This window comes from Sceloporus occidentalis, unplaced genomic scaffold (assembly GCF_023333645.1).
Source record: "Sceloporus occidentalis isolate IW3139 unplaced genomic scaffold, rSceOcc1.0.p SCAF_19, whole genome shotgun sequence".
NCBI classification, from domain to species: domain Eukaryota; kingdom Metazoa; phylum Chordata; class Lepidosauria; order Squamata; family Phrynosomatidae; genus Sceloporus; species Sceloporus occidentalis.
This window is the reverse complement of record NW_028316999.1, coordinates 9,704,139-9,732,068: the sequence shown is the minus strand read 5'-3', so window position 1 is coordinate 9,732,068 and position 27,930 is coordinate 9,704,139. Positions and strand designations below refer to the sequence as shown.

At 39.0% G+C, this 27,930-nt stretch overlaps 1 protein-coding gene across 1 annotated transcript in view; it reads right to left on the bottom strand.

Moving 5' to 3' along the window:
- LOC149302382 (regulating synaptic membrane exocytosis protein 1-like) overlaps positions 1–27,930 on the bottom strand; it is a 179,831-nt gene that overhangs the window by 96,371 nt on the left and 55,530 nt on the right. The window contains exons 3-4 of the mRNA XM_089482487.1: positions 6,112–6,458; positions 2,049–2,893 (exon numbers count right to left, since the gene is read on the bottom strand). Of these exons, the coding sequence (XP_089338613.1) occupies positions 2,049–2,893; positions 6,112–6,458 (1,192 nt within the window). The remainder of the gene's footprint in view (positions 1–2,048; positions 2,894–6,111; positions 6,459–27,930) is intronic.

Below are 27,930 nucleotides of genomic sequence, written 5' to 3'. Positions count from 1 at the left end.
TGAGTTAAGGTATAGTTCTAGTTTCACTAACTGTACGCCTATTAAATTTAAAGAACACATGCTGTTTAAATAATGTAGTATCATTTTGAGGAATCTGGGATGTTGATGCAATGTGCTATGTTTTACTCGTTGCAACATTGTTTGTGTTAAATCCATAAACCAGTAACTACCGTATTTGCTCGATTATAAGACGAGGTTTTATAATCGGGGTCGTCTTATAATCAGACCTCAAATAGGTCTGACTATGAGATGATTAAGATCCAGATCCCCCGCAGCTGCAGGGAACCTGGATCCTCCTGTTCCCCCCCCCCGCCCCACTTACCGGTACCTCTGAGTCCCCAGTGTGTAGCCGGGGCAGCCTGTAGATGTCTACGCGGTTTGCGTAGACAACTTCCGCTGCAGCAGGAAGGAGGTGTGGCTAGCAGCGGGGGTTGTCTGCGTCCATCGCGCAGACCTTCCCCGGCTGTCAGAGATCAGAGTTTCCTGCACCGGTGCCGGGAACTCTGATCTCTGACAGTCGGGGAAGGTCTGTGCGATGGACGCAGACAACCCCCGCTGCTAGCCACGCCTCCTCCCGGCTGCAGCGTAAGTGCGTGGGATCTACACGCTGCCCCGGCTACATGACAGGGAAGTCAGAAGCACCGGTAAGTTTGGGGGGGGCGGGGGAGTGTTAAATGGGGGGGCATAAGGCATTTCTGGAGGCAGAGTGCCACCCCTTAATGCCACTCTTCCCCATAATATGCCTTTTAACCCTCTGAATGCCAGAGTGGCATATAGCGGTATAAGGCATTTCTGGAGGCAGAGTGGCACATAGGGGGTCAAAAGGCATATCATGGGGCACAGTGGCATGTAGGGTTAAAAGGCACATCATGGGGCACAGTGGCATTTAGAGGGTTAAAAGGCATATCATGGGGCACAGTGGCATATAGGGGGTATAAGGCATTTCTGGGGCAGATGTGCATAAGTGGGGGGCAAGTTGGAAAATAGAAGGAAATAAAACCAAAATATTTTTCTCAATCATAGCTTTTATTAAAAAAAAAATAGTTTACATGAATTAACATTTACTGGTAAAACTTTTTTCCTATAGGGTCGTCTTATATTCAGGCTTTTTCTTTTTTCCTAAATTAATATTCAGATTTGGGGGGTCGCCTTATAATCGAGCAAATTACGCTGCCCCACACCGGAGGATCCAGGTCCCCTGCAGCTGTGGGGGATCTGGATCTTAGTTGTCTCATAGTCAGACCTATTTGAGGTCTGATTATAAGACGACCCCGATTATAAGACAAGGGGTATTTTTCAGAGCATTTGCTCTGAAAAAAAACCTTGTCTTATAATTGAGCAAATACAGTATATATTTGAGTAAATATAGTTGTATGATATCTTGTTTTGAATTATACATTTGAATGTGATCTGCAGGTCAGAGATAAAATATTTATTTTGTTCATTATTATCCCTACAATACAATGTAACTAGTGTGTGCATAATTTTGTTTTTGAAGTTATTCATTTGAGATAGCCCTTAATAATCAAATCCCACCAGGAGCACATTTGTATCTAGAACAGATTATCGGCTGCCGGACTAGCATCTGTGTCGTGCTCATACCTGAGAACCTGAGAATCCTCTGGGTCGGAGGAGCTGGGTCTTTACACGACCCACTCCCTGCCCATTTCTCCTTTAAATAGGGGCTGATTTCCGCAATGTTAGCGGGAATGCCCACTGACTTCGGCAGGAATACCCACTGATATCAGCAGGAACGACTGCGACATCAGCAGGACCGCCCACCAATCTCAGTGGGCAGTCCTGGCCAAGTCCTGCAAGGGGTAGGCTCCAGGTAGCCAGAGCCCATAAATTCCCTGGTATGGTCATGCTTTTTCCCTGTGAGCTACTCAAACACTTTAAGGCAGCAATTTAATCAGATCTGTGCCAGAAGTCACTCAGGCTCATTCTCTCACCTCTAAAAAGTTTCATAGCTCCATTTTAGGGTACATCGTAGGAAACACTATACCGACTGTTTCCTCTACAGTATGTGCAAGTAATTGAAACCTTACCTTTTTCACTAACACTTTCACTTTCTATTTCTGCCTCTTCACAACTGGTATATTCTGGAGTCGATATTCCTTCTTCTTCTGAGCTACTTATAGACATTTGTCTTTTCTTTCCACCTTTTTTAGATCGATGATGTTTAGGAGGGGAAGGTCTAACAGATTCTGATTGATCAGAACTGAGAGAATCATTTCTCAAAATTGTCTCCATTTTCTCCCGCTTTGCTTTCCTGATAAGAAGTGCTGAGCTGGGATCTAACCGGCTTTGCTTTCTGAAGGGATCATGGTTTTTAGATTCTAAATGTTCTGTTGGAACTGGACTGTGCCTAGGGCTTGGTGGGCTGTGGTTGGCCACCTGTTTTGGCATATAACCCGTTCCGTCTCCATTTCGGTCCACAGAATTTGAGCGGTGATTATCCATAGCTGATTTTTTGTCCTGAGAACCAGGTGCTTGCAAGTTCTTCCCTAGTGTGTTTTCAGGTACTTCAGCTTCTTCTAACTCTGTGTGTGGCAAAGATGCATCACTATGCCTCCTTTCATGGCGTGCCTTTGAAACCCTGGCATGCATGCGCATTTGCTGCTCCTCAGGTTGTGGCTTCACAGGGTACCTTGCTAAATTGGGGTCACTCATATACCGTGTCTGATCTTCTGCTCTTTGTTGGTCTTCATCTAAATTTGTTCCTTCCTCCAGTTTTTCTGGAATGTCTTGTGATCTCCCCTTTGTTGGTCTTCTACTTTCTCTTCTCTCTTTATGCTCATCTATATATCCATCACCCTGTTGGTTTAAATATTTTTGTACTCTTTTGCGATCCCCTTTTTGGACTTTTCCATTTTGCTCTGAAATCTTCTTCCTAGACAAACGGCCAAAAGAATAGATTTAGGTACACGGCATCAATGACATGCAACAAAATAGATATTGTTCACAGTTTTGAAAATCCCAAATAAAAATTTGCCGCAAAATGTACATTAAATAGATTTTTCCTAAACAAAAAAAACAAAAAACAAACAACAACAACAGAATAAAAGGAATAATGACTTGCTGGTTCCTGAGAACACCTAACATTTTCAAGCAAACATATCTCTCATTACAATTGAATAGATACTGATGTAACTTCAGCAGACAGTCTGAGTATTTCAGTGTTTCTAGCCAACTATTTTAGGGAGAAGCCATGTTCAGAGGGCAGACATAAAAGGAACAGGGGGTAGCTATGTTTACTCATTTACTCTCTTAACAAAATACTGTTTATGTTTACCATATACATATATAGGTAATCATATTAGTGAATATACCCTCTATAGTCACAAGGACAGCTACTACCCATACTACTCACTTAGATTTTAAGCTCATGAGCGGAGCCCTCAAAAGGTCACCATTCCTGCCTGGAACTTTGTGTAAAAGCACCATAAGGCTAGATAGCAAGTTTACGAAAGGATTCTCAACTCCTGATGTGTCTGTATGTATTTCATTACATTTTCTTAACTGTCCCATTTCAATTGTACAGCACTGTGTAATTTGTTGGTGCTTAATATTACTACTAATAATAATAATAATATAACAAAAACAATATACTGTTACCACCGGTAAGGAACTAACAGAAGGTGGCAGTAAAGTGAGCTAAAATTGCTCTTCAGTCCAATTAAGATCAGCATGCAGACTGTATTCTTTTTAACTAATAAGCCGCTTATTAAGTTTATAAGAAGCAAATGTATATAAAGATCATAATTCCTTGATACAATGCACATTCCCCTATTAAATGTAGAAAAAAGTTACCAGGAAAACTTTACATGTATGTCAAGTTATTTTGTACTTTTTATATTCTGCAAAACCACTCTAATTGTCCAAAAAGTATTATGTCACTTTCACAGTAACTGACACAAAACAGGAGTGTACTACATTAGCATTAAAACTGGCAGAGCAGGCATATGAACTTCTTGGCATGGGACCAATTTGCTTATAAAACTGGCAACAATAAATCACTTTTTGACTCTAAACAATAAAACCCAAGATTCTAAGTACTGGATTTCTCTAAACTTTTTTTCAATACATAAAATTCTGAAACAATGTTTTAAAAACAGAACAGTAAATCCTCATGCACTGATTTCTGAAAAATTTCAACAAAAGATAACAATCACTGGAAAACAATACATTTAATAAAAGACCTCCATACTTTGCTAAAAGCCCTCAAAGCCAGCAATACACTCCTCCATCTTCCCCACAACAACTGAAGCCTAAGCAAACCTCCATACTTTGCTAAAAGGTATACAGACTGGACCAAGAGATCTCCATAATTATCTGTTATTTATGTGATGCCTGTCACTACTTAAGTGTGTTATATTTTATTTTCTATCTTTCTGCTCCACTAACCCCTTATCTCCTATATCTGCCCTCTTACTGCCCCCGTCCACTTTATCACTATTTAACACTCTCTATTACAGCCCTCAAAGCCTGCAATACACTCCTCCATCTTCCCCACAACAACTGAATTTTTGCCCGCCCTCCCTGCCCCTCTCCCACCCGCCCCAGTGTTGTCCTAATATTTAGACAGTTAATTACCAGATCTATTTAAACATGCCAGTAGAGGGCACCAACTCTTTGGATCCCTTTAGTACCCACTTCTCCCCATTAAACCATTCCAAATACCATCCCTCTCCATCTCTCTGCCATCACAGCTATCCCAGTACCTCTACACTAATCTTTATATGTGAAACCTGCCTGTGTTTGCTCTGCTACTTCTGTACCCCACATATTCCTCCCTATTCCTATCACTCGCAACCACCAAACTTAACCAACATGGTCAACCTAACCAATTTTATTCCTATCATCTCCAACCATAAACTCCCTCCAGTCCTTAACTGTTTCCTAACAAAGGCTCTCCTCCTCACTTATCACCTCTTCCTTTTCCCTTCTACAAGATTTCACTCAAGCTGCCCCATATCTCTGGAATCTACTTCTACTGAACTTTCAGCTTTCACCCTCCCTCCCAACAGTCAACAAAAATCCCAAAACCCACTTCTTCAGAGAAGCATTCCACCTTAGCTGCTAGAACTTCCTTGTCATTGAGACAACCACCACACTACCTCTCACCCTTTCTCTGTGCCTTATACCCCCACACTACCTCTCACCCGTCACTGATACCCCCCGCACTACCTCTCACCCTTTCTCTGTGCCTTATGTTTGTCACCCATTTCCCTCTAGATTGTAAGCTTGCGAGCAGGGCTCTCTCCACCTAATGTATCGGTTTGTCTTAGTCTGTCAATTCTGGTCTTGTCATACCCCTTGAACTTATGTATTGTATTAAGCGCTGCGTAAATTGTTGGCGCTGTATAAATAAAAGATAATAATAATAATAATGACAGCCCCCTGGCATTATATAGTAAGAACCCAAGTGGGATCTTCGGAACAGATGAAGTGTTTTAACACTGCTATACAGGGCAAGGCACATCTCTGGAAAAATCTAAATGTTACGAATTAGTCATATGTCACAGTGTGCAATTGATGCATTTGGTCATGGAAACATGGTGTTTGGTGCAGATAGCAGTCAAATAATTAATATTATCAGCATTCTTGTGTTTTGTTTTGCTAAGAAATGAGTGTTATATCTTTTGAATATTCTGTATTTAATTTGTGCATGTTTGGCTGATAGATTGATTATAGATAGATGGATAGATAGATAGATAGATAGACACCAACACGAACATAATGACATTGCATTCTAAATACTTAGACATTAATATGTAGTTGGTCCCACAGAAACACTACAAAATCTTGTGGAAAGGCTTCTCAGAAGACCGGAAGCTGTTTTAGCAGCAAAGGGTGGCCTACTTCATATTAATGTCTATGTATTTAGAATGCAATGTAATCAAAGTCTCTGTTGGTGTAATAGTCACGTGTCCCAATACTTTTGTCCATATAGTGTAGTTTGTTCCCAGGTATGGTGGTATGTCTAACAATTTGTAACATCATATTTTTACTAGGCTGCTTTAACAGGAGATATAATTTCCAAGTAAATCTCTGTAAAGTAAAGATCAATCAACCTGTTTGTTCATCATAAGAAAGTTTGAATATTACCTGTCTCTAGGTGGTTCACTTCTGGACCTTGATGACCCCTTCGTATCTTGATAAACTGCAGATGGTAATGATGATGCTGATCCTTTGCTTCTATCAGATTGTAAACTAGAAGTTGAGGTCTCATGTGACCCTGCCACTGCTGCAGTGCTTAGAGGGGTTTGAGACTGTGATCTCTCTTGAAGTCTTGCTTTCTTTTCTCTTGGTGCCTCGAAGCTGGCACCAGTAGTTGTATCGCTAAGTGCTCCATCCTGAATAGATGGCTGTTGTGGCCCACTTCCAAAAAACCATGCTCCGGATTTTGTCAAAATTTCTTGTTGTTTTCGGCACAAATTGCAAACCCACATAACCTGCACAGAACCAGAAAGAAATTGTAAGAGGCCAGGTACTTAAAATTAGTTTGAAATATTCTACTAGAATGAAAGGGCAAAGGTTTAAATACAGTAGATCAACCACCAAAAACAGCTCTGGATGATAAAACCTACAACTATTCATACATATACTGAGTAGGACTCAATGACCCATCTTAACCTTAATTGGATTAAATGGAGATGAAAATCAGTAACCTGTCTAAAATCAAATTCAGGAGGAGATATCTAGACAACAACCTCTAACAAATGTTCCAATGGAAGCTAATGGAAGCAAGTACTTAAGGGGGACTCTCCAACCATGGTATGCACGTCAATGCTTATAAAAGCAGAATCTTGCATTTGCACTACCCACCCCCTGCCCCTCAACACTTTGTCTTGTAGGATATGTCTTTGGCCGAACAGTTCTTAAGCTAGCCACACCACATGCAATTCTCACTGGCAGCCAGCTCCAGCACTGGTAGAAGAGTAGCAACTGGTATAACGACCCCCCCCCCCCCCATGCATGCAGAGAAAGCCTTTCAACCACTTATTAGCTGCTTAATGCAGTCAAAAGTGGAGGAAAACCCAGACTGGTGAGGGGATGGTGCAGTGCAGCTCTTTTTACTTTTTACTCCCACGACACATATACCGGTATATTTCACATAGTGATCAGCACATGTAAATATTACCCCACTGTATGTATAAACTCACAGAATTAGTTGCAGTTATACATCTCACTGCTAGGTACCACAATTATACTGTACACCCCACATGTGCTGGTCAGCAATATGAGAAAATAATATGTGTCCTAAAAATGTCTACATTTGTCTACAGGGACACAGTACACATTAAATAATTAAAATAATTTGCACTCCTGTAAAAAGAGAATATAAATCCCTCTTACTTATTTAGAATTAACAGGTTTTTTTTCAGGATCGTCCACTTAAATTTAGCACTAGATAACAAATATATTTCTTCTTTAGAGATAAAAATAATTGCAAGGTTTCACTTGTCTGTCAGCGATCACCAAAAATAGACAAGATTAAAAACATTTGCACATTGCATGTTAAATATAACGGAGATATCTACACCACCGACTGTGTGATAAGTATATATTCAGCCAATACAGGAATGACATGAGCACATGCACTCTACATTAACACTTGGGTTCATGGTTTTAGTCAACTCTTCTTCCCAGAACTAAAAACCATGGGATGTACAGATAATATTATTTTTGGACTGACTTAAAAAAAAAATGTACCAAACAAACAGTGGGCTTTTTCATATGCATTACAATGGCCTCCTGACTGGTAATTCCTTCTTATGGCTAGACAAGGCAGGTCTTTTAGAGGTGGGAAAAACAAGCCGCGCTCATCTGTGTGAAATCCCTGCATGAGTCAGTAAAAGTAGAGAAACTTTGGAGGATACAAGTTGTATTTTTCCAACCTCTGACAAGAAAGACTAGATCATGGAATGGGCTGCAATGTGTCTGAAGCATCAGCTACGATCTCATCCTAGCACAGCTGGATTTGTGCTCTGTTTCTTATTGTTTTGCTCAAGAACCAAATTGACTCAAATCCTTAGTCCACATTTGCATTTTTGTTATATGGCTATTTTTGTTAAATGTTAATATGATGCTATGCATATTTTAGTAATGTTATCTTATTTTTTCTTGGCAACAGGCACATTTTGTTACTTTATATAATGAAACAGCTAGGAGCTTTGAGAATGACATTGAATGGGGCCCACTATTAGATATAGAAAAAACCCACAAAATAAATACCACATTTTCTCAAAGCAGCTAGAAGGCCATTACCACACTGACCAAAAAGGTACCTTACCACTATGGACAACATTTAGAAACTTAATGGGGACACTACAGCCATCATATGCACTTTAATGCACATGATAGCAGAGTGGTCCCTTTAAATGTACATGGTGTCCCCTTTGGAAATGCATGGGGGATTCTGAGAAAAAAACCCACCAGTCAGCTTCAGCACTGGCTCAGCAAATGTTGCAAAAAGGGGTTAAAGTACTCACAAAGTACCTTAATATGCATTCTTCTTTCATGAGACTGTCTGGGATATTAAGCTGTCCCTTTAAGGGGTTTGGTAATACCATTTACTGAGGAAACCTGTATATTTCTCTTCACATGATCACACAGAGGATGAACATAAATTGTGTATGTATTTTCAAACACTAATTTACATCCTCCAGACAAACCTAAAGACTTGTTTTTCCCATATAGTTAAGCCTTGGGTTGGCATGTGGGTCACACCAAAATATGTCATGGTGGGGACAAGAAAGGTCATAAGAAATCTATTACTAGGATTTCTATGGAAAAAACAAGGCTTTAGGCTTGCCTGGTGGATGCAAATTAGTGTTCGGTAATGTTTCCTTATTTGTTAACTTTAAGTGGAGTGTTTTTTATCACCTTTGTTGTCCCCACCATAACAGTTTGAGTGTGCATTTTCAACGTATATCAATTTTTGTGGGTATATAAAATATATGTATAGTACACAGAAAGAGATTCGTTTTTTGCATCTAGGTCACACCATTTCTAAAAATACACTGAATTTTAATCCTGCTATCATTTGCAGATGTCTCAGTCAGCAAACAGAATACTGATTACATGTATTCACAATAATTTATCTCCTACTCATTCTCCATTTGTCAATCAAAAGCTAACAATAGATTATTTTTTTTATCAGTAAAGGAAATTACTTAAGCATTATACATACATTATTATATAGTAAATGTAGGGCCAAAGTGTATATGCAATAGAGATTTAACTTCACAATTTTAATTAAAATGTGACCGTGCCACCCCAATAATGGGCTTGATTATGTTATTGTGGAATGTTAATTCCCAGTACTCTATTCTTTTCCGCCATTCTGTTAAAAACACAAAGTACATTATTTCCTTATAGACATTATTAACAATAGGAAAAAGTAACATTTTTTTACATTCTAAATTAGGCTAGAAGCAGTAGATTATTTAATTGCTTTGGAGGCATACGGGTGAGCATATACATTAGTACAGAAGGTGTTAAATGCATGCATATTTACCTTGGGCTCTGACCAAAGCCAGACCCAGGCAGCACACCTCAGCCCCCCTATCCTACATGCAGAGCGGTGAGATATGACGTCATACCCCTACGTTCCATGACTTAAAGGAGCGCAGCGCTTTTTGAAGCAAGCCTCCATTCTTTGAATGGGTACGTTGGAGAAATCAGCGTCGCACAGGGGAGCCTGATCATCCAAAATGGTAATCTGCCCTTCCAGCGGTTTTTGAAGAGGGTGACTACTGTCCCCCTAGATCTGCAGCCCCAGGCCATAATACCTTGTGAGCTCTCTCAGTAGAATGAAATATGTCCAGATTTCAATTAAGTTTTCAGGGCGAATCTTGTGCTATTGATGTTTGCCATTTTATATTGTTATAATATATAGTATATTATATAATCTCTCTTGAAGGGTCATCTACACTTCTTCAGTTTGTTAACAAAATTTTGATATTTTTAGGACGGCTGTTTTTTGAAAATGTAAAGCTACTGTTCCACTTGAACAAGGCATAAATTGCACTGTTTAGTACACTAAAGCATATATGTAACTTTATTCTTTCCTTTGAATTTATGATCAGATAAAAACAACATATTTTCTGTGGCCTGCTTTAGACACACGCCAATTGTTATATGAATACTTACAAGTGAAGCAACATTTCACATGAACAAAAAAATATTTCTGGGAAGATTTTTAGCATTTGGCAACACTAGAAATTTGTTAAGCCATAAAAATTTGTTACAATCTGCAGCTATCAACTAATTAAACCGATTGCATTGTATAATTTTTTTCATTTCAAATTGTGTTTTAAATGTTATGTTGATAATACTAATATGTTTTCAAAAGCATGTTAAAAGTTAACATAATTATTGTATGCTAACTTAACCCCATAGCTGACTGTGCTGCACTATTCAACCCCCTTTTCAAATTCCCTAAGCAGTCAATGATGCAGCCATTCTTTGACTTCTGCCTTCATTCATTTATACCAGTTCGCATTTTAAAAAAAATTACATTTACATTGTTTCCAGCTTTATACATAAATCATGCTGTTATTCAAAGCACTATAAAAACAAACACAGAAACATTAATTATAGATTATAAAAGGTAAACCTCAATTAGCCCACCTGGGGTGCCCGTTCTTCTATCTACCTTTGGGTTGACCGTAAATTTCTGTTTAATTTTGTGCATACTGCTATAAAAAAGTAGCTGTAATAGGCCAAGATAAAATGGAGTCTTTAGTTGGGCCAAAACAGAAAAATTATAAAAAATTTCATGAGTCTTTGGGACCTCAGAGGTCTGTTCTTGAGATGGAAATTCAGCACTGCTATTAAAAAAATAAACTTCTGGATGCTAATGGGTTCACCTTTTCTCTAAACCTATAGTTACCATTCTTCTTATAGACCAACTAGATCTATATATATTACCATTAAAGTGTTAACAAATCACTTTTACGCAGTGTCACTCCAGTTTGACAACCCGGTTTCTTTTAATGGCAACCTGGCAAAGGTTTTAAGGTGAGATGGCACTTTTACAAACCATCCTATCCTGCTCCCGCATATCATTGACAGCAGTCGCTGCTAAAATTTACAAGGGCAAATAATATTAAATTGCAATTTAGTACACACAATTAAAGGTTATTAAATATGATACTAACCAACATACCATGTATATTCATTTTGCTTTGCTTCATTGAAAGCTACAAACAGAACACCAGTGAAGCTAGTATCCCGCCAGACTGATGCAGATGCTCCCTTTCTGTGGATTACATTTGTTATGCTTCTAGTATTTTATTGTATAGCTAGTTCCACTTGCTGAGACCCCTATTAAGACTCTTACTATTCCTTGGACAGACACAGACACGGTGTGTTATTCTGACGGACAGAGCTGTGTATCCAGATGAAGACAGGCTATGAGTGCACATCTGATGCCAAAAGTAGTGGCAAAAGCAAAAAATAGAGGTGCTACAGAGAGTGGATAGTTCTGAAGTAGTCCCTAATTATTACATGAGGAAATATAGCTTATCTTTATACACCAACTAATGGTATTTATTAAAAGTAAATCAAATACAAATTAACAACATCTTCACCTGCAAACTAACAGCCTTCATAAGCTTACATAAAATAAAGCATAAAAAAACAACTTGTCAAGATAGGATTAAGTTGTATGTATAGAAACACAAATCTAAAAAATCAGATTAGAAAAGCAAATCTTTTGTAAGCGTAAAATGTAACTAACCAGTAAATTATACTTCATAGAGATTCTGATAACGCCTATGTGACCTTTCTAAAACGATGATATTACTTGCAAAAACACAAGTTAAAATACAAACCATTTTCGTAGTTAGATCAGATAGTAAGCAAGCAATACAAGGTGTATCTCTACACATATTTATAAAACACAAAAATTTACTGTGGGTACTATATATTAATATATATTAATATAGCTAATGCTATAATTCACCAAGTACACATAGTATGATAGCAATTTTAGTTATATAATAGAGGTAATGCAGGTTCTTTCTTTGGGCTGGTCAGCTAAAGACTGAACACAGCTGATATCTAAAGATAGGCCTCTTAAAAAAATAAATGTTGTAGTGTTTTGCCAGTCCTGCAATTAAAAGCTGTCTCTTGACTTACACAGAGCTGTAAAATATGACAGGGAATTATACATATATCTTACCATTCAAAAGTTTGGGGTCACATTTCTAGCAACATGATTGCAAAGGGTTTTCTAATTATGAATTAGCCTTTTAAACTTGAACTTGGGACTCGGACTTGACTTATAAAGATACTTCATTAAAAATCAGCTGCAATAGTAATTTACAACATCAACATTGTCTACACTATATTTGTCATCCATTTGATGTCATTGTAATGGACAACATTTGCTTTTCTTTCAAAAACAAGGACATTTCTAAGTGATCCCAAACCTATGAATGGTTGTCTATATATAGAAAGCGTGAAAGAGTATGGTAAGAGTAAAAGTGAATTAAATACAAATGAAAATGATGATAATGATGGGATATGGGAGTTGTGCTGTACCACCATCAATGTCTAACTCAATATATAGTTAAGGAATTTAAGCTGTACCACCATCAGTGTCTGCCTCAATATGCAGTGATGGGAGTTATGCTGTACCACCGTCTGTGTCTGACTTGCTATATAATGTTAGGAGTTATGTTGTACCACAGTCTATCTCTGCCACATCATATAATGGTGGGTGTCATACCGTACCAACATCTGTATTAAATACAAAAATAGGTGAGAGCAGCACTATATATATATATATATATATATATATATATAAAATTGCATTTTTTTATTAATATATTTTTTTAGATTTTGATATAGCACCTACTCTTAATTATATATATATACATGTCCTGATGAAAGTCTACAATAAATAGACTGAAACGTTGATTAGAAAACTGGAGTTTCTTGTGTAGTTATTTGAAGAAGTCCCTGGAGTGCCGGTAACTATTGTTGGATTTTATATGATTTGCTGTTACAGCTACTTGGCACCGGGCAGAAAAAGTGGTGCTTGGAGTGCAATTGTTAATTTTGGACTTTATATATATATATATATATATATATATATATTTGTAGTTGTACCGCCATCTGTGTCTGGCTTGCTATAGAATGATAGAAGTCATGCTGTGCCATGTCTGTGTGTGTGGATCACTATATAAAGATAGGGATTCAAGCTGTACTACCATCTCTTGCTTTCTATATTATGATAATAAGAGTCATGGAATACAGCCATTAGTGTTTTGCACAATATACAGTAATGGGATTTATGCTGTATCACATATATCAGTTCACTTTGTGCTTCCATATGTATGGCAAATTGTATGCTGACGAGGGCTATGCTATAACACCTGCACATGCATAATAGGGATTATAGTATACCACCTCCAGAGTGCCAAAGGTTTCTTTTCTGTCCCATTGTCCCTTATGTCCCATTAAGTTCTTGTAAAAACACTTGCTCATGCCCCGACCAGCACAAAATGTGAATAATTTTGGGAAAATTAGTTTCCTACTATTTTGTAATTTTTATTTAACTACTTTCCTCAAAATAAACTCTTTAAAAATATAGTGGGGAATAGAAAAAAAAAACATGCATGTATGTTCTTTCTTTACTTTATTCAATATACCAGTTACTTGAAGTTGCAGCATCAGCAGTTACAAAATGTAACATTTTATTTCTACATTGACCATATATACTTACCAACAATCCTGGCTAATCCTGGACAAATCCTGACTGTCACTGATCCGACTCCCGGTGTTGGCGGGCGGACCACTGCTCGCAGATGTCGGGCGCCCGATAACTCGGCACCCGGCTCCGGCGGGCGGATCGCCGCTCGCGGACGTCGGGTTCTCGATCCCTCGGTTCCCTCCCCGGAGCTCCGTTGCCGGCGGCCGTAATATCCGCCGCCAGCACGGAACTCCAGGGATTGAGTCTGAGGTCCCCCCGGCCTCCATACTTACCTCCTCTTCTGGCGGCTACCGCAGGAACTCTGGGGGCGCGGCTATGCCACGTGGCTGGCATCGGGGTGGTGACAGAGGGCTGAGGGCTCGGCCGTGACGTCAGCTTGGAGGCGGGGTTTTAGGTTGGCGCCGGCTTTAAAAAGCCGGAAATCCTTTTCTCCTGCACCCTGTTGTGGTCCTAAACCTCGTATATTGCTGAACTCCTGATCTTCGTTATTTTGACCCTCGGCCTGCCTGTTTACTCTTGAGGATTGCGTTTCTGTACCTCTGCTCGGTGACTTGTGTACCAGTTTGGCTCGTCTGACTACCCGCTCCGTGTCTCGACTCCTGGCTTGTTTGACTACCTGCTCCGTGTACCAGTTTGGCTCGTCTGACTACCCGCTCCGTGTCTCGACTCCTGGCTTGTTTGACTACCTGCTCCGTGTACCAGTTTGGCTCGTCTGACTAAACGCTCCGTGTCTCGACTCCTGGCTTGTGTGACTACCAGCTCTGTGTACCAGTTTGGCTCGACCGGAGATTCCTTCACCTGTTTACTCAGTACCTATATCTACCTGCCTGTACTAGGCCTCCTTACTGTTGGGATCCTCTAAGTCCCGGTTCTCTGTTACTTGGGGCTTCTCCCTTTGTATCAGGGGACTGGGCAGAATAACTCCTGCAGTAAGTGCCATTGTACGGGTAGTCCTGACACAACAGTGCTAAGCACATGATGTATGTTGTGTCCCCCATGTTACTTTCACAACAGGGTAGTTTCATGAGATATCTTTCACGTATGTACATAAGCAAATGCCCCCAGTCCTGTTAACGGGACACTGGCCAAGGAAATAAGTCTGGCTGTTAGTACTGTCCCAGATTTGGGTCTATTGAAAGCTGTGTCATCATATTCAACACAATTTGCAGACCAAAATATTGCTACATTTTTCTCATCATCTATAAAAGTTATTGACTGTTAAATATGGATACAGTTTGCACATAAAGCATCACAGGCACTGCAGAACTAAAAGATTAGATCAGGTTAAGCGGTCTGGTAGATTTACTAGCAAAAGTACTTTTGTGGCATAATGATCATGGAGAGAAGATGTATTTGATTAGTATAGAGAGCGAGCAAATCGGTGCCAAACGGCCATCACTGATTGCATTCATTGTGTCTGGGTGAAACAAGTAAGGTAAAATGTCCTTACTTATGTACCTAAACCGTATTTCAAGCTGCTTGAAGATATTTAATTCCTTACTCAAGCTGATAATTGTAAAGGTAAAAGGGTAAAAGTAATTATTGAGATCTGTGTTTGATGCTGCACAGCCAGCGAGGGCTGAAACTCTGTAAGTTCCTCTAGTTGCATAATAATAAATGATAGCATTGAATAGTAGCATTTAATTTTATTTTAGTAACATTTAAAAATGCCCTCACTATATATGAGCAGAAAGGGCACATTCATGCCATAAACGATGTCAAACCCCATATGGGGTGCCACCAGGTGTATCCTGGCCTTAAAATGTCATGACCGATTTGAATCCCTAGTCCGGTATCATGTATAAAAAAAAAATGTTGGAATTTCAATCAAAAAAACCCTGCTAATATTAATCTCCACAAAAACGGTTGTCCTATCCACAACAGACATGCATTAAGAGTAGCAAATCAATCCATATATAACGTTAGGGCACAACCACAAATTTCCTTCTTATCTTGCCATGTACTTCATGCAACAAATGTATTAAACAATCCCACCATTATGTAATTTTCTTGATAAAAATAGGCTACTGCGTGTCAAAAGTTCCTGTGTAAAAAGGATAGAGAGATTAAACTCAGGTGAACTTTATAAATCAATATTCATCACATCAAACATAAAAGAGGCAGCAGTAGATAAATTCTTAGCCATATCACAAATGCGGGAGTCTTGTTGCTGAAACTGAAGCATTTAATAGTACTTTTAAAGGCTAATACAAGGATAGATGATATCTGACTGTATTAGTGTTCCAAAGAGCATATTAGGGTAGAAGGAGAAGGGGTATTTATTAATTGGTTGATGGTTGAATTTTTTACGATGTTGAAAGTTGAAAGCCTGGCTGAATTCAATTCACACCCCAACACCCCAAAAGTATTCATTGAGGCTAAGGTCAGGGCTCTGTGCAGGCCACTCCAGTTCTCACTAAGCTCATCAAACCATGTCTTTATGGACCTAGCTTTGTCATGCTGGAACAGGAAAGGGCCTTCTCCAAAATGGTGCCACAAAGTTGGAAGCATTGTATAAAATGTATTTACATCCTGTAGCATTAATATTACCTTTCACTGGAACAAATGGGCCTATTCCAAGCTCTAAAAAACAGCCCCATACTTTACAGGAGGCACTATGCTTTCGGCAGGTAGCATTCTCCTGGCATCCGCCAAACCCAGATTCATCCATCAGACTTTCACATAGAGAAGCATGATTCATCCCTTCAGAGAACACGTTTCCATAGCTCCAGTGATGGTGTGCTTTACACCACTCCAGCCAACATTTGGCATTACGCAAAGCAATATTTGGCTTGTTTGTAGCTGGTCAGCCAATGAAGCCAATTTCATGAAGCTTCCAAGACACAGTGCTTGTGCTGATGTTGTTTCTAGAGGCACAGGCGATGTTTACACTTTACACGCTTCAGCACTCGGCAGCCCCGCTCTGTGAGTGTGTATGTGGATGAGCTGTTGTTACTCCTAGATGCTTCCACTTTACGATAACAGCATCCACAGTCGACTGGCACAGGGCAGAAATGACTGTAGCATATTTAAAGTCACTGAGCTTTTCAGTACAACTAATTCTACTGCCAATGTTTGTCTATGGATATAGCTGCCTATGTTCTTGATTTTGGAAACCTGTTGGCAATGTATGTTGCTGAAACATCTAAATACAATCATTAGTAAGTGTGTCCACATGATTTTGGTCATATAATGTACATTTAAAATCTAAGATCTAAGTAAAAATAGAATGTGTCTATGTATGTTGTTAAAACAAATGTTGTAATAAAGATCTTGCTTGCACATATTTTCAGTAACCAAAATTAATTGTCCGGCATGCACAGTCACTCTCTCACACTCTCTTCTCTCTCTTGCGTCTTCTGTCTTCATCCGCATCTCTGTGGACTTGACATCATGGTGAACTTCCGCAAAAAAAACAGGGAGAGGATGTCACCGGAAGCTCCACCCTTTTGCAGCTTTTGAAGTTCACACATGCTTATTTTCGGGCAAAATGCTTGCAGGCACACCCTTTCCCAATCCGAATGCACAAGTCTAGTGTATAAGGAAGGCAACACATTCCTCTAGAATTCTAAATAAAATACAAATTTAATCAGACAAAATGGAGTTTTGAACATCTGAAATATTCCTATTAATTGGAACATACAATTGCCAGTCTGTGAGAAAAATCCCAGTATGTGCTTAAAATTATTCATACTCATTCCGGAACAAAGGGAAAAGATTTCAATTTAACTATACCATCTGTGATTAATGAGAAAAAAAAGCCTTAAAACAATTTAGAGAGTTTCGATTTGACTAACCAACAATAGAGAACAGTGATGAATAAATGACCATGTGATAGCACCACAAAAGTGCATGTTTTTTCATTAAAAAAATACTTAGTGCCAAATATTAAGCTGGCAGCGCATTATGCATGACCCTAGTTCACTGTCATGAAAAATGTGTTTGGTAAAGTATACAACTTTACAATTAAATATCAATAGTGCTAAATTAAACTCTCCGGTATTTACCAGACAACTTGGACGTAAAACATGCTTAAACAAATATGTAAAAGCATTCCTTGGCAAATTTACAGAAAAAAATTGGATACTTAAGTGCATCTAGTCCTTGGACTATTTAATTAAACAATTTCCCATCTGCTAGAAGACATACTTAATAAAATTCATACTCCTTTAGAAATTACTGTCTGAACTCCCCATTCTGTAAAAAGAATAGGTATACGTAGGCCCTCAACAGCCATCTGTGAGGAAGAGGAGATTTGTACTTTGTCAATTAATGCTTTGATGGTACTGTATTGTTGTGATTGCTGCCTGCTTGGATGGATGACACTGGCTTCACATAACAGGTACTATGTCAGATCCTACAGAGAATTAAGCCTCTAAAGGGCAAAAGTGAGAGCAATCAGTGGATTAAAGAGGCACAAATTGTGAAACCCCACTCTGGGAGATTAAAAAAATTCAAATTATTTGTAATATTAATTTTATTTTGCGTCAGCAAGGAAGACAAGTACCAGTGGAGGATCAGTGACTAAGGAATATCCAGCATAACCATACCTGGGAATTGGACATCACATTGTTGGACATCACATTTCAAAACCATAGGTATTAATATAAAGTTGCCCTCTCTCTTCGCGGCTATAACACTCTACTCTTCTGGGAAGGCTTTTCACAACATTTTGGAGTATTTCTGTGGGAATTTGTGCCCATTCAGCGAAAAAGAGCATTTGAGAGGTCAGGCACTGTTGTTGACACACAATCCGCATTCCATTTCATCCCAATGGTGTTCAATGGGGTTAAGGTCAGAGAACGTTTCCACTGCTCCAGAGTCCAGTGGCAGTATGCTGTACATCACTCCAGCCAAGGCTTTGCATTGCGCATAATGATCTTCGGTTTGTGTACAGCTGCTTGTTGCTTCCAGAAGCAGTTTGGAACTATGTAGTGAATAATGCTACAAAGGACAGGATATTTTATTGCACTACAAGCTTCAGCACTCGGTGGTCCTGCTTTGTGAGCGGTCTACCACTTCATGGCAAACAAGCTGTTACTCATAGAAGCTTCGACATCACAATAATAACACTTGGAGTGGACAGGAGCCTACCTGACTTGTGGTAAAGGTGGCCTACTATGACACTGCCACACTTAAAATTTGAAATACTTAAATTTATTTTGGGCGTGTCCACATACATACATATTTTTGTCATATAGTGTAATATGTATGTGAGCATGAGTGTCTAAGTATAAGTGTATGTGAGCATGAATGTCTATGTATAATTGTGCATTAACATGAATCTGTATGTGAAAGCGTTTCTATGTACGAGCATGTATGAGTGTGTTTTAGGATGGATGTGTAAGTGGTGTGAGATAGAGTGTGTTAGCATGAGTGTGTAAGTGTTTGTGCTAGTATGGATATGTATGTGTTGTATTAATGTGTGATCATGAATTTGCATATATAAGTGGTGTGAGAAGGAGTGTACGTGAGTGCTAGTGAGTATGTGAGTGTAGCATGTGTAAATGTAAGGACTTACCCGATATCATGTCCCGCGACTCTCTGTTTCCATGCGGCCGGCCATGGTCCATCCAGTTTGGGAATGCACGGTCATGTAATCTTGTGTCTACAGTAGTGATGTGCATCTGTGACCTTGGGTGACCCTGCCTGTCCTCCTGTGTCTCATTCTCAGTACCTGCAGCATATTTTAACCTGATAATTTCAATATTAATTTACCCTTGCTTGGTGTTACTTGTACCTTGTGCTGCTGCTCTATTTTGAACACTTTGACCCGTTGTGACCTGGATTGTTTGACATTGCTCCTTGTCTCCTGATTTTGCCTGTTACCGACCTGGCTTGTTTGAACTGCTCCTAGTCTCCTGATTTGGCTGTTATCTGTGCTCTCCTGTTACCAACCAGGCTTGTCTGACTTATTCCTTGCCCTCTGATTCGTCTGACCTCCGAGTCTTCAGCTCTATTCAGCCTTGTCTACTCTGACCCGACCTACTCTGCTGTACTCGATCCAGCATAATTACTGTAAATTTGTATAAATGAATTTGTGGTTTCTAGTTACTACATTTTACATACAAGCATGCATTTTTCCTTTACAAGTTTTGACCTGCCTATAGATGCCTAAAAATACCAGTAATCAAGACTGTTTTATTGTAAGGACCTACTTAATGTTTCAATCAGTAGTAGTAAAAGTATAATTGACTGGTTAAGCAAGCCAAAGCTATCTGCTGGCATGAATAGGTACATTTCTTTTAGCAGTAAACATGGGGTAACAGTTGAGTGTTTAAGATGCAGAACCTCAGTAGTGACATTGACTTCTATACAACAACTCCCTTGGATGTTGGACTAGTCTTTAATGTTGTTTGAGAATAATTTGCTTGTAACATATAAGCAATAACCAGAACAAATATGCCAAGGCTGATCTTAATTTGTTGTCTAATAAAGCTCTGTACCCTTAGAACACAGACCTGGCATTTGTAAAATCCACATTTTATCTCAGCATTTTACAAATGCATTCTTCCAGCATCAGCAATCTATTGGACATTTATAACTATTGTATGTGTGTAGTTTCACCTCTTGACTCTTTGTTCTTTTGAGGCATATGGTAATATGTATTTATTTCAGATTTGTTTACCTGAGCAGAGATATTGAAGGTTTCGAATCCAGGCTGCATGTCATTAATTCTCAGAGGAACAGACAGTTAGTGGGAGGGCATCAGAGAAGCAAATGCATAAACAGTGCCAATAAGCTAAAAAAAACCTTAAGTCTAGAAACTAATTTACACTATGCTATTATTATTTATTTATGTTGTGTACATCTATGTAAAGGGTGCTTTTATAGTCATAATACAAACGGTTTATATTTTACATGTAAAATCTTATTAACGTATGCATTCACAACAGCTCTTATATGAGAGGTCATATAAAATGAAGCGCTTCACCAACCCCCCACCCCATCATCTGTGTTGTCACACTACGATGGCATAAGTGTGAAATTGGTATTATACCATTTTTTTTTGCACTGATACGATAACAAGCACCTTGTGCATTCATGTTACTAAATGACCTCGAAATGTCTTATTTTCAGGTACTGTCCCACTGTCTCATCCCACTGTCTGTTCTGCTTCTGCGGTCAGCGGCGATCATGGGCCCATTGTGAAGATCAGAGGATCTCCCCATAATCAGCATCAGTGTTTTAGCATCACAGACCCCGACCACAGCTCTTACAAGCTGCTTGTTAGCTCTTGTAGCATTTACATATCTGCCTACAGTGTTTGCTGTGCTGGGCAATGGAGAGAGTGCAAGATGAGGCTCACTTGGTGCACTGGGTCATTTCCTGTGAATTAACAGGATAAATAGTATGTAAATAAATATCAAAGTGTGGTGTGGGAACACAAACCTAAAATAAATAAATAATGATCAATGATACTTTCCCCAGGTACAGCAGCATCCCTACTTAAGCGTTCTCAACTGCTTACTCAGAACTATGTATATACGAAGGGGCACTCATACAAGGGAAAGAAAAGGAATAGCACTAGCGTAGAAACTCTAATAAAAGTAGTTATGTGTGCACTACTAGTCATTACACGTAATTAACAGGATAAGCCAGTATAAAGCTTGCTGTGAAGTTACATGTTAGAATCAGTAAGAGCGGACATTGAATGGCTCTCTGTCTGTAAAGGCAAGGTCTTTACCATGTCTTTTTTTTCTTCTCTCATTTCCTCCTGCTGGTCCTTTCTCTCTCTCTCGTTTATCACCACTCATTTCTCCTTTTGATTTCCCTCTCTCTTGATCGTCTTATTTTCTTTCTTTCTTCTCTGCTTTCTCTTTAATCTTCTCACCTTTCTCCTTTTGGCTCTTCTTTTTTCCATTGTCTCCCTCTCTCTTCTGACATGTTTTTAATTTCTTTATTTTCCATCTCTTTTCTCACTGATGTTCAAACATGTTTTTAAAAAAACATTCTCTAAATTATAAAACCACACCCCTGACCACACACCGTTGCCACATCCTTGACACTCTCCTGGAAGCAATCCCTAAAAAGATTGTCTTGGTAAAAGGTGAAAACCCACCTCTAACAATTGCTATGTATTTTGAGCAACACAAGTGTGGTTTTCTTCAACAAAAGGTAGGCATCCCTCTGGTCTCTCGACAACTATAAGGTGTTTTTGTCATATACTGATTCTTAAGCTTTTGCCAACAATTCCTACTCAGGGAATGACACTGATTTAAGTAAAGCCCTCTGTGTCTGTCTGCTGCCTAGAGGGAGGCAGAGATATAGAAAGATTAGACGGGAGTAAAAGTAGGAAAGAGAGAACAATGGGAAGGAGAGAGGGGGGGAAGGAGGGGGAACGAGAGAAGAAGAGTAAAGGGAGACATAGAAGTAGGGGAGAAAAAAAAGTAGAGAGGTGAGAACAGGGAGAGAGAATGGGAAAATGAGAGAGAGAGAGAGAGAGAGAGAGAAAGAAAAAGAGAGAGAGATGGGCACATATGTTGGTAATTTTATAATTGTCAATTTAGTCTATTTAAGAAACAGGAAGGCATGGCTAAGATCTGATGAGCTGTATGGCTATGTATAGTTGTATTTAGGAGAATGTCAGCATGGTCACAATCTGTCCTGATTGTAATAGATTCACATTTATAGTTGGTAACCATTTAGGAATAAAATGGCAATTTCTTCTAGAGAAAGGAGGGTATTAACATTTATTACTGCCAAAAAAGAGATAAAGCTACAAGGGCATTACTGTCACCCTCCGCAGATGATTAATACTACACGTTTATCCCTTTAAGATCTCCCTGCAAGGTGTTTTAAGAATATTTTTCCTTATATGATAAGGAGGGGAAGTTACATAATGTAATGGTGACAGATGAGCTCTTCATGGTGACATTGAAGCTTACATTTTGCTATTTGGCTTAAATACCGTAACTCCATACCGAGTTTAGGGTATTTAACTTTCATGACAGGATTTAAGGGTAGTGCTGGTTAAAGGAACAGCCACTTTTTATTCTGATATAACTGATTGCATTAACCAGCCTCCATCCCTCCATACTCTATATACCTGGTTTATGTGGGTTGTGCTCATTCTAACATGATAGTAGTCTTTAACCTATGTGTCTTTTGTGCAATTTTCCCATTTTCTGCCGTATATATGAAACTTGTTTTTTTCTTTGTGTGCATATATATATATATATATATATATATATATATATATATATACCGTATTGGCTCGGATATAGGCCGCACCCGAAGTTGGAAGTGCCGGCACCGGAAGTTGTATACGTGTATTGCGTAGATGTCCCCCGCTGGCCCCACAAGACACCCGGGAGTCTGCTCTGGTAAGTCTTGGGGGCAGAGGTAAAAAGCATCGTGCGGACGTTCATGATGTGCTTTAACAATCTCCCTTGCCGGGACTCCGGTCAAAAATTCCAGTCTCTCCACGGAGACCTTTATCAACATATATATATTAGACTTGTGTATTTGGTTTTGTACAAATTTAAACGAATGTTAAGTTTGTTACTTTACACGAATGTCTTAAAACGAGGAGGGATCCCCAATCGAAACAAACAAAATCTAAGGAGAAAGTCCTGAATTTTCGTTTGAGAATTCCTTTTTTCTCCCCACTCACTCTCTCCTTACCTTTTCCTACAATCAATTGTACAAGTGTCTACACTTACTCATCTCCCCTCTTCTTTCTCCACTTCTCCTTCTCTGTTCTGTCTGCACTCTCCTCTCATCCTTTCAGTATTTCTACAACTACTGACGTGACCTGGCAGTTCACGGGAGGATCGGGTAGCCCAGCAGGGTCAGTTTAGACCCTGCTAGGCTACCCGATCACTCAGATGAGGGAGCTGTAACAGTTTCCGGCATGAATGCCGGTAAACTGTTACAGCTGGAAATGCCAGATCGCGCGATCAGGCTTTCCCTTCCAGGTCCTTTCACTACTGACGTCACCCGGAACTACTCAGGAGTGCAGGGTATCCCCTGCAGGGTCTGTCTAGACCCTGCTGGGCTACCCGATAGCTCCGATGAGGGAGCTGTAACAGTTACCGGCACGAATGCCGGTAAACTGTTACAGATCTATGCCCGATCGTGTGATCGGGCATTCCCTCCCCAAATGGTGGCATGGAAATTGTCCAAATGCTCTTGATGAGATACTCTGGGTTGTCTGCTTTACATAAATATATACTTTTATGGGGGTATTTATAATTAGGGGGGTGCTAAGCAGCCCCAAATGAAACATAGGTCTACTAAAGCAAAATGTGAAAATTTCACGTTTGGAATCTATAACGCGCATGGTCCCGTTTGTGTCCTGTAATGTCCAGAAAACCACAAAAAAACTAGGCATGTGGGGTATTTCCGTAATCAGGAGAGGCGGCTGTACACTTTAGGCTGTATTTCTCTGCCGTAACACATACCCTGTACAAAATATCCTCAGAAACACAGAAGTGTTGGTGAAAAAAGTGCACGAAATTAGAGCAACGGCTGACTTTGGCAGTGATTAGCGGCCAAATGGTTGCATGGAAATTGCCCAAATGCTCTTGATGAGATACTTTGGGTTGTCTGCTTTACATAAATATATACTTTATGGGGGTATTTATAATTAGGGGGGTGCTAAGCAGTCCCAAATGAAACCTAGGTCTACTAAAGCAAAATGTGAAAATTTCACGTTTGGAATCTATATCGCGCATGGTCCCGTTTGTGCCCTGTAAAGTCCAGAAAACCACTAGGCATGTGGGGTATTTCCGTAATCAGGAGAGGCGGCTGAACAATTTAATATAGATTTCTCTGCCGTAACACATACCTTGTACAAAAAATCCTAAGAATACTACAAAATACTAAGACGCGTTGGTGAAAAAAGTGCAGGAACTAATTTCTGTGGCCACCTTTGACAGTGATTGGTGGCCAAATACCTGCATGTAGAGTGCCCAAATACCCCTGATAGGATAGCCTGGATTGTCTGCTTTACAGAAATATATACCTTTGTGGGTGTTTTTGTTTTATTTGTTTAAAATTAGAGTTGCAGTCTCATCATACCTAATGCAAAAATGTAACGGCTTTGTATAAAGTAATGTACACCTTATAGTATGTTGCCTATATGTGCTGGGAAAATATGAAAAATCTATATAAATTAGGTATTTCTGAAATCAGGACACCTGAATTGATAAATCTGGATGGAATTTTCTGTCTCTTTACCTAATTTTGTGAGGATTCAGAGGGAAAATGTAAAAAAACTTAGATGTTTTTTTCTAATTTTTATTAAATTTCTAATTCTAAATTTTCAGCTAATCATCCAACTATGGTATCAAAAGAAAGCTCTATCTCTCCTTGAAAAAACAATATATAGTTTATATGGGTACACTATTCACAGGAAAAGAGAATCATACCAAAAACCCCTGGGATTGAAGGGGTTAAACTCAATAAATCCAAGACAAAATATATGTGCACCTTTTTTTAATGTTTATTACTGCTGTAACCTATATAAGTAACGGAATAACCTCCACTACAGAAATACTAGCAAGGGAAAATACTCAATAAATGTCATGGTCATTTATAGTTATTCAAAATTCCTTTTACTACAAACGTAACGGAGTATTCTCTACTAAAAGAATCACGTTAACCCCTTCGCGACCTTTGCCGGTTCAGGACCGTCATAACAAGAAGGTCACTAAATGACCTTTGACGGTCCTGAACCGTCAAAAAATTAAATAAGCTTAGAAAGTGATCAAGGATCACTTTCTTCGCTTAAACGGCCTTGCTGCAATGCCTCGATGTCGAGGCATTCAGCAAGGCCGAGATCGGCATCGGGGGCCATGTCTGGCACCTCCCCGGGGCGTCAACAGCCGCCATACATTGTATGGCGGCGGACGCCCGTTTTAAAAGCGTTTAGGAGGCGATCAAAGATCGCCTCCTAAACTTAAATGGTGTCGCTGGAATGCCTCGATCAGGAGGCATCCAGCGACACCAAACACTTACCTCTGGGTCGGCTGTGACCGCTCCGGAGAGCGGTCACAGCCGCCGCTGCCGGTGATCTTCGCCATCAAGCAAGATGGCGGCGGCCCGGGAAATAAAACAATAAAGACGAAAAAGTTCGCTAGAGGGTCTCCAGACCCTCTAGAGAACTGGCTCCACTTGCTGGTTGAATACAGGTACTGCATTCAACCATGCAAGTCAATGGAGCCCAGCTTTCTAATCACTATGTGATTAGTAAAATATTCAAAAAAAATAAAAATAAATAAAAAATGGAAAAAAATTTTTTAAAAAAATGTGCTAACATTTAAAAATAATTATGCAGTGATGTCACTAGATGAACCATCCAGTACCAGCAAAATGTGTAAAAAAAAATATAAAAAAAGTATTAAAAAAATAAAATAAAATTAAAAAATAAAGTTTATTATTTTGAGCAAGTGCTAAAATTTCTCAAAAATCTCAACAAAGAGTTAAAATAAAAGCACTTCAAATACCCAAGGGGTGTCTAATATATAAAAAAAAATGGCTGATGGGGTAAATTGGAGTGGCCTAGCTCAAAGATAGGGCATAGGTACAGACTGACCAAAATGGAGAAAAAAAGCGCACTTCCCAAATGTGGCATTTTAAATCTGAAACAACCCGACAAACCCATGCATGTCGGGTATCACTGCACTCAGGAGATGTTCCTGAACACACATTGGCGTGTTGTTTGACAGTGGCATATACCAGAACCTGTATATCTATAACTAAAGTACAATTTGTGTGAAAAAAAAATAAAAAAAATTACTATTACAAAGTTTGACAAAGTGTAGTTCTATAATTGGTGCATGGAAAGGGTTAAAATAACAGCATTTGGAATACCCTGGGGTGTCTAGTTTTCAAAAATATATGGTTTGAATGGGTTAAATTGAGTTAACCGGCTTCAAAGATATTCCAAAGAGGAGAGGGAGGCACAATGACCAAATGACCACCTGAATTACGCATGCCCCAAAAGTAGCCTTTTACCAGCCAAACAATCTGACAAACCCATGCATGTCGGGTATCACTGCACTCAGGAGATGTTCCTGAACACACATTGGGGTGTTGTTTGACAGTGACATATACCAGCACCTGTATATCTATAACTAAAGTACAATTTGTGTGGAAAAAAAAATAAAAAAAATTACTATTACAAAGTTTGACAAAGTGTAGTTGTATAATTGGTGCATGGAAAGGGTTAAAATAACAGCATTTGGAATACCCTGGGGTGTCTAGTTTTCAAAAATATATGGTTTGAATGGGTTAAATTGAGTTAACCGGCTTCAAAGATGTTCCAAAGAGGAGATGGAGGCAGACTGACCAGATTTGTTAAAAAAGATTTGGAAATCATAAAACGCTGCTTGTACTTATTGCCCTATAACTTACAAAAAACAGCAAAAAAACATAAAAACATTGGGTATTTCTAAACTCAGGACAAGTAGTAGAATCTATTTAGCTAGTTTTTTTACTTGCTTTTTTAGGTGAGTAGAAGATTTTTCAAATAAAAGTCATAAAATGTTTTTTTTTTTCAATTTTGCACCATGTTTTTTTTATTTTTTTTATAGTAAATAAGATGATACGATCAAAATAATGGTATCTGAAGAAAGCCCATCTTGTCCTGAAAAAAACAATATATAACTTATGTGGGTACACTAAATGGGTGAGGAGAAAATTACAGCTGAACACAAGCACCACAAAAGTGTCAAAACAGCCTCGGTCCCACAGGGTACAAAACGAAAAATGAGCCCGGTCCTTAAGGGGTTAAAGAACACTGATGTCCCAGACAGCCTCTTGAAAAAAGAATGCATTTTTTAAATCTGTCAAAAAAAAAAAAAAAGACTTGCATCAGGGAGAAGCTACAGCTCAAGAGTTGCAGAAGTATCCCTTCCCCATAGCCTGTTAACTTGATCCTCTGATATTGTAAGACCCCTCTCATAACACTCATTTAGTATATGAAATAAAGTCTATTTTATAGCTGGGGTGTCATATATATAGATTTTATATAGATATATAGATTTTCCAGTTTAAACACAAAAATACTACCAGTATATACGGTATATGTTTCTAAAGTTTTGTTATTGAGCTAAATCAAATGGCTTTTTATTGTTTAATCTACTCCCGTGTTTAATTATTTCTTGCCATTATACACTACACGGTTAGCAAGGGATGTTACACATACCTTTGATAATTGTCTAAGTAACAAACTCTTGTTGATGGTAGGC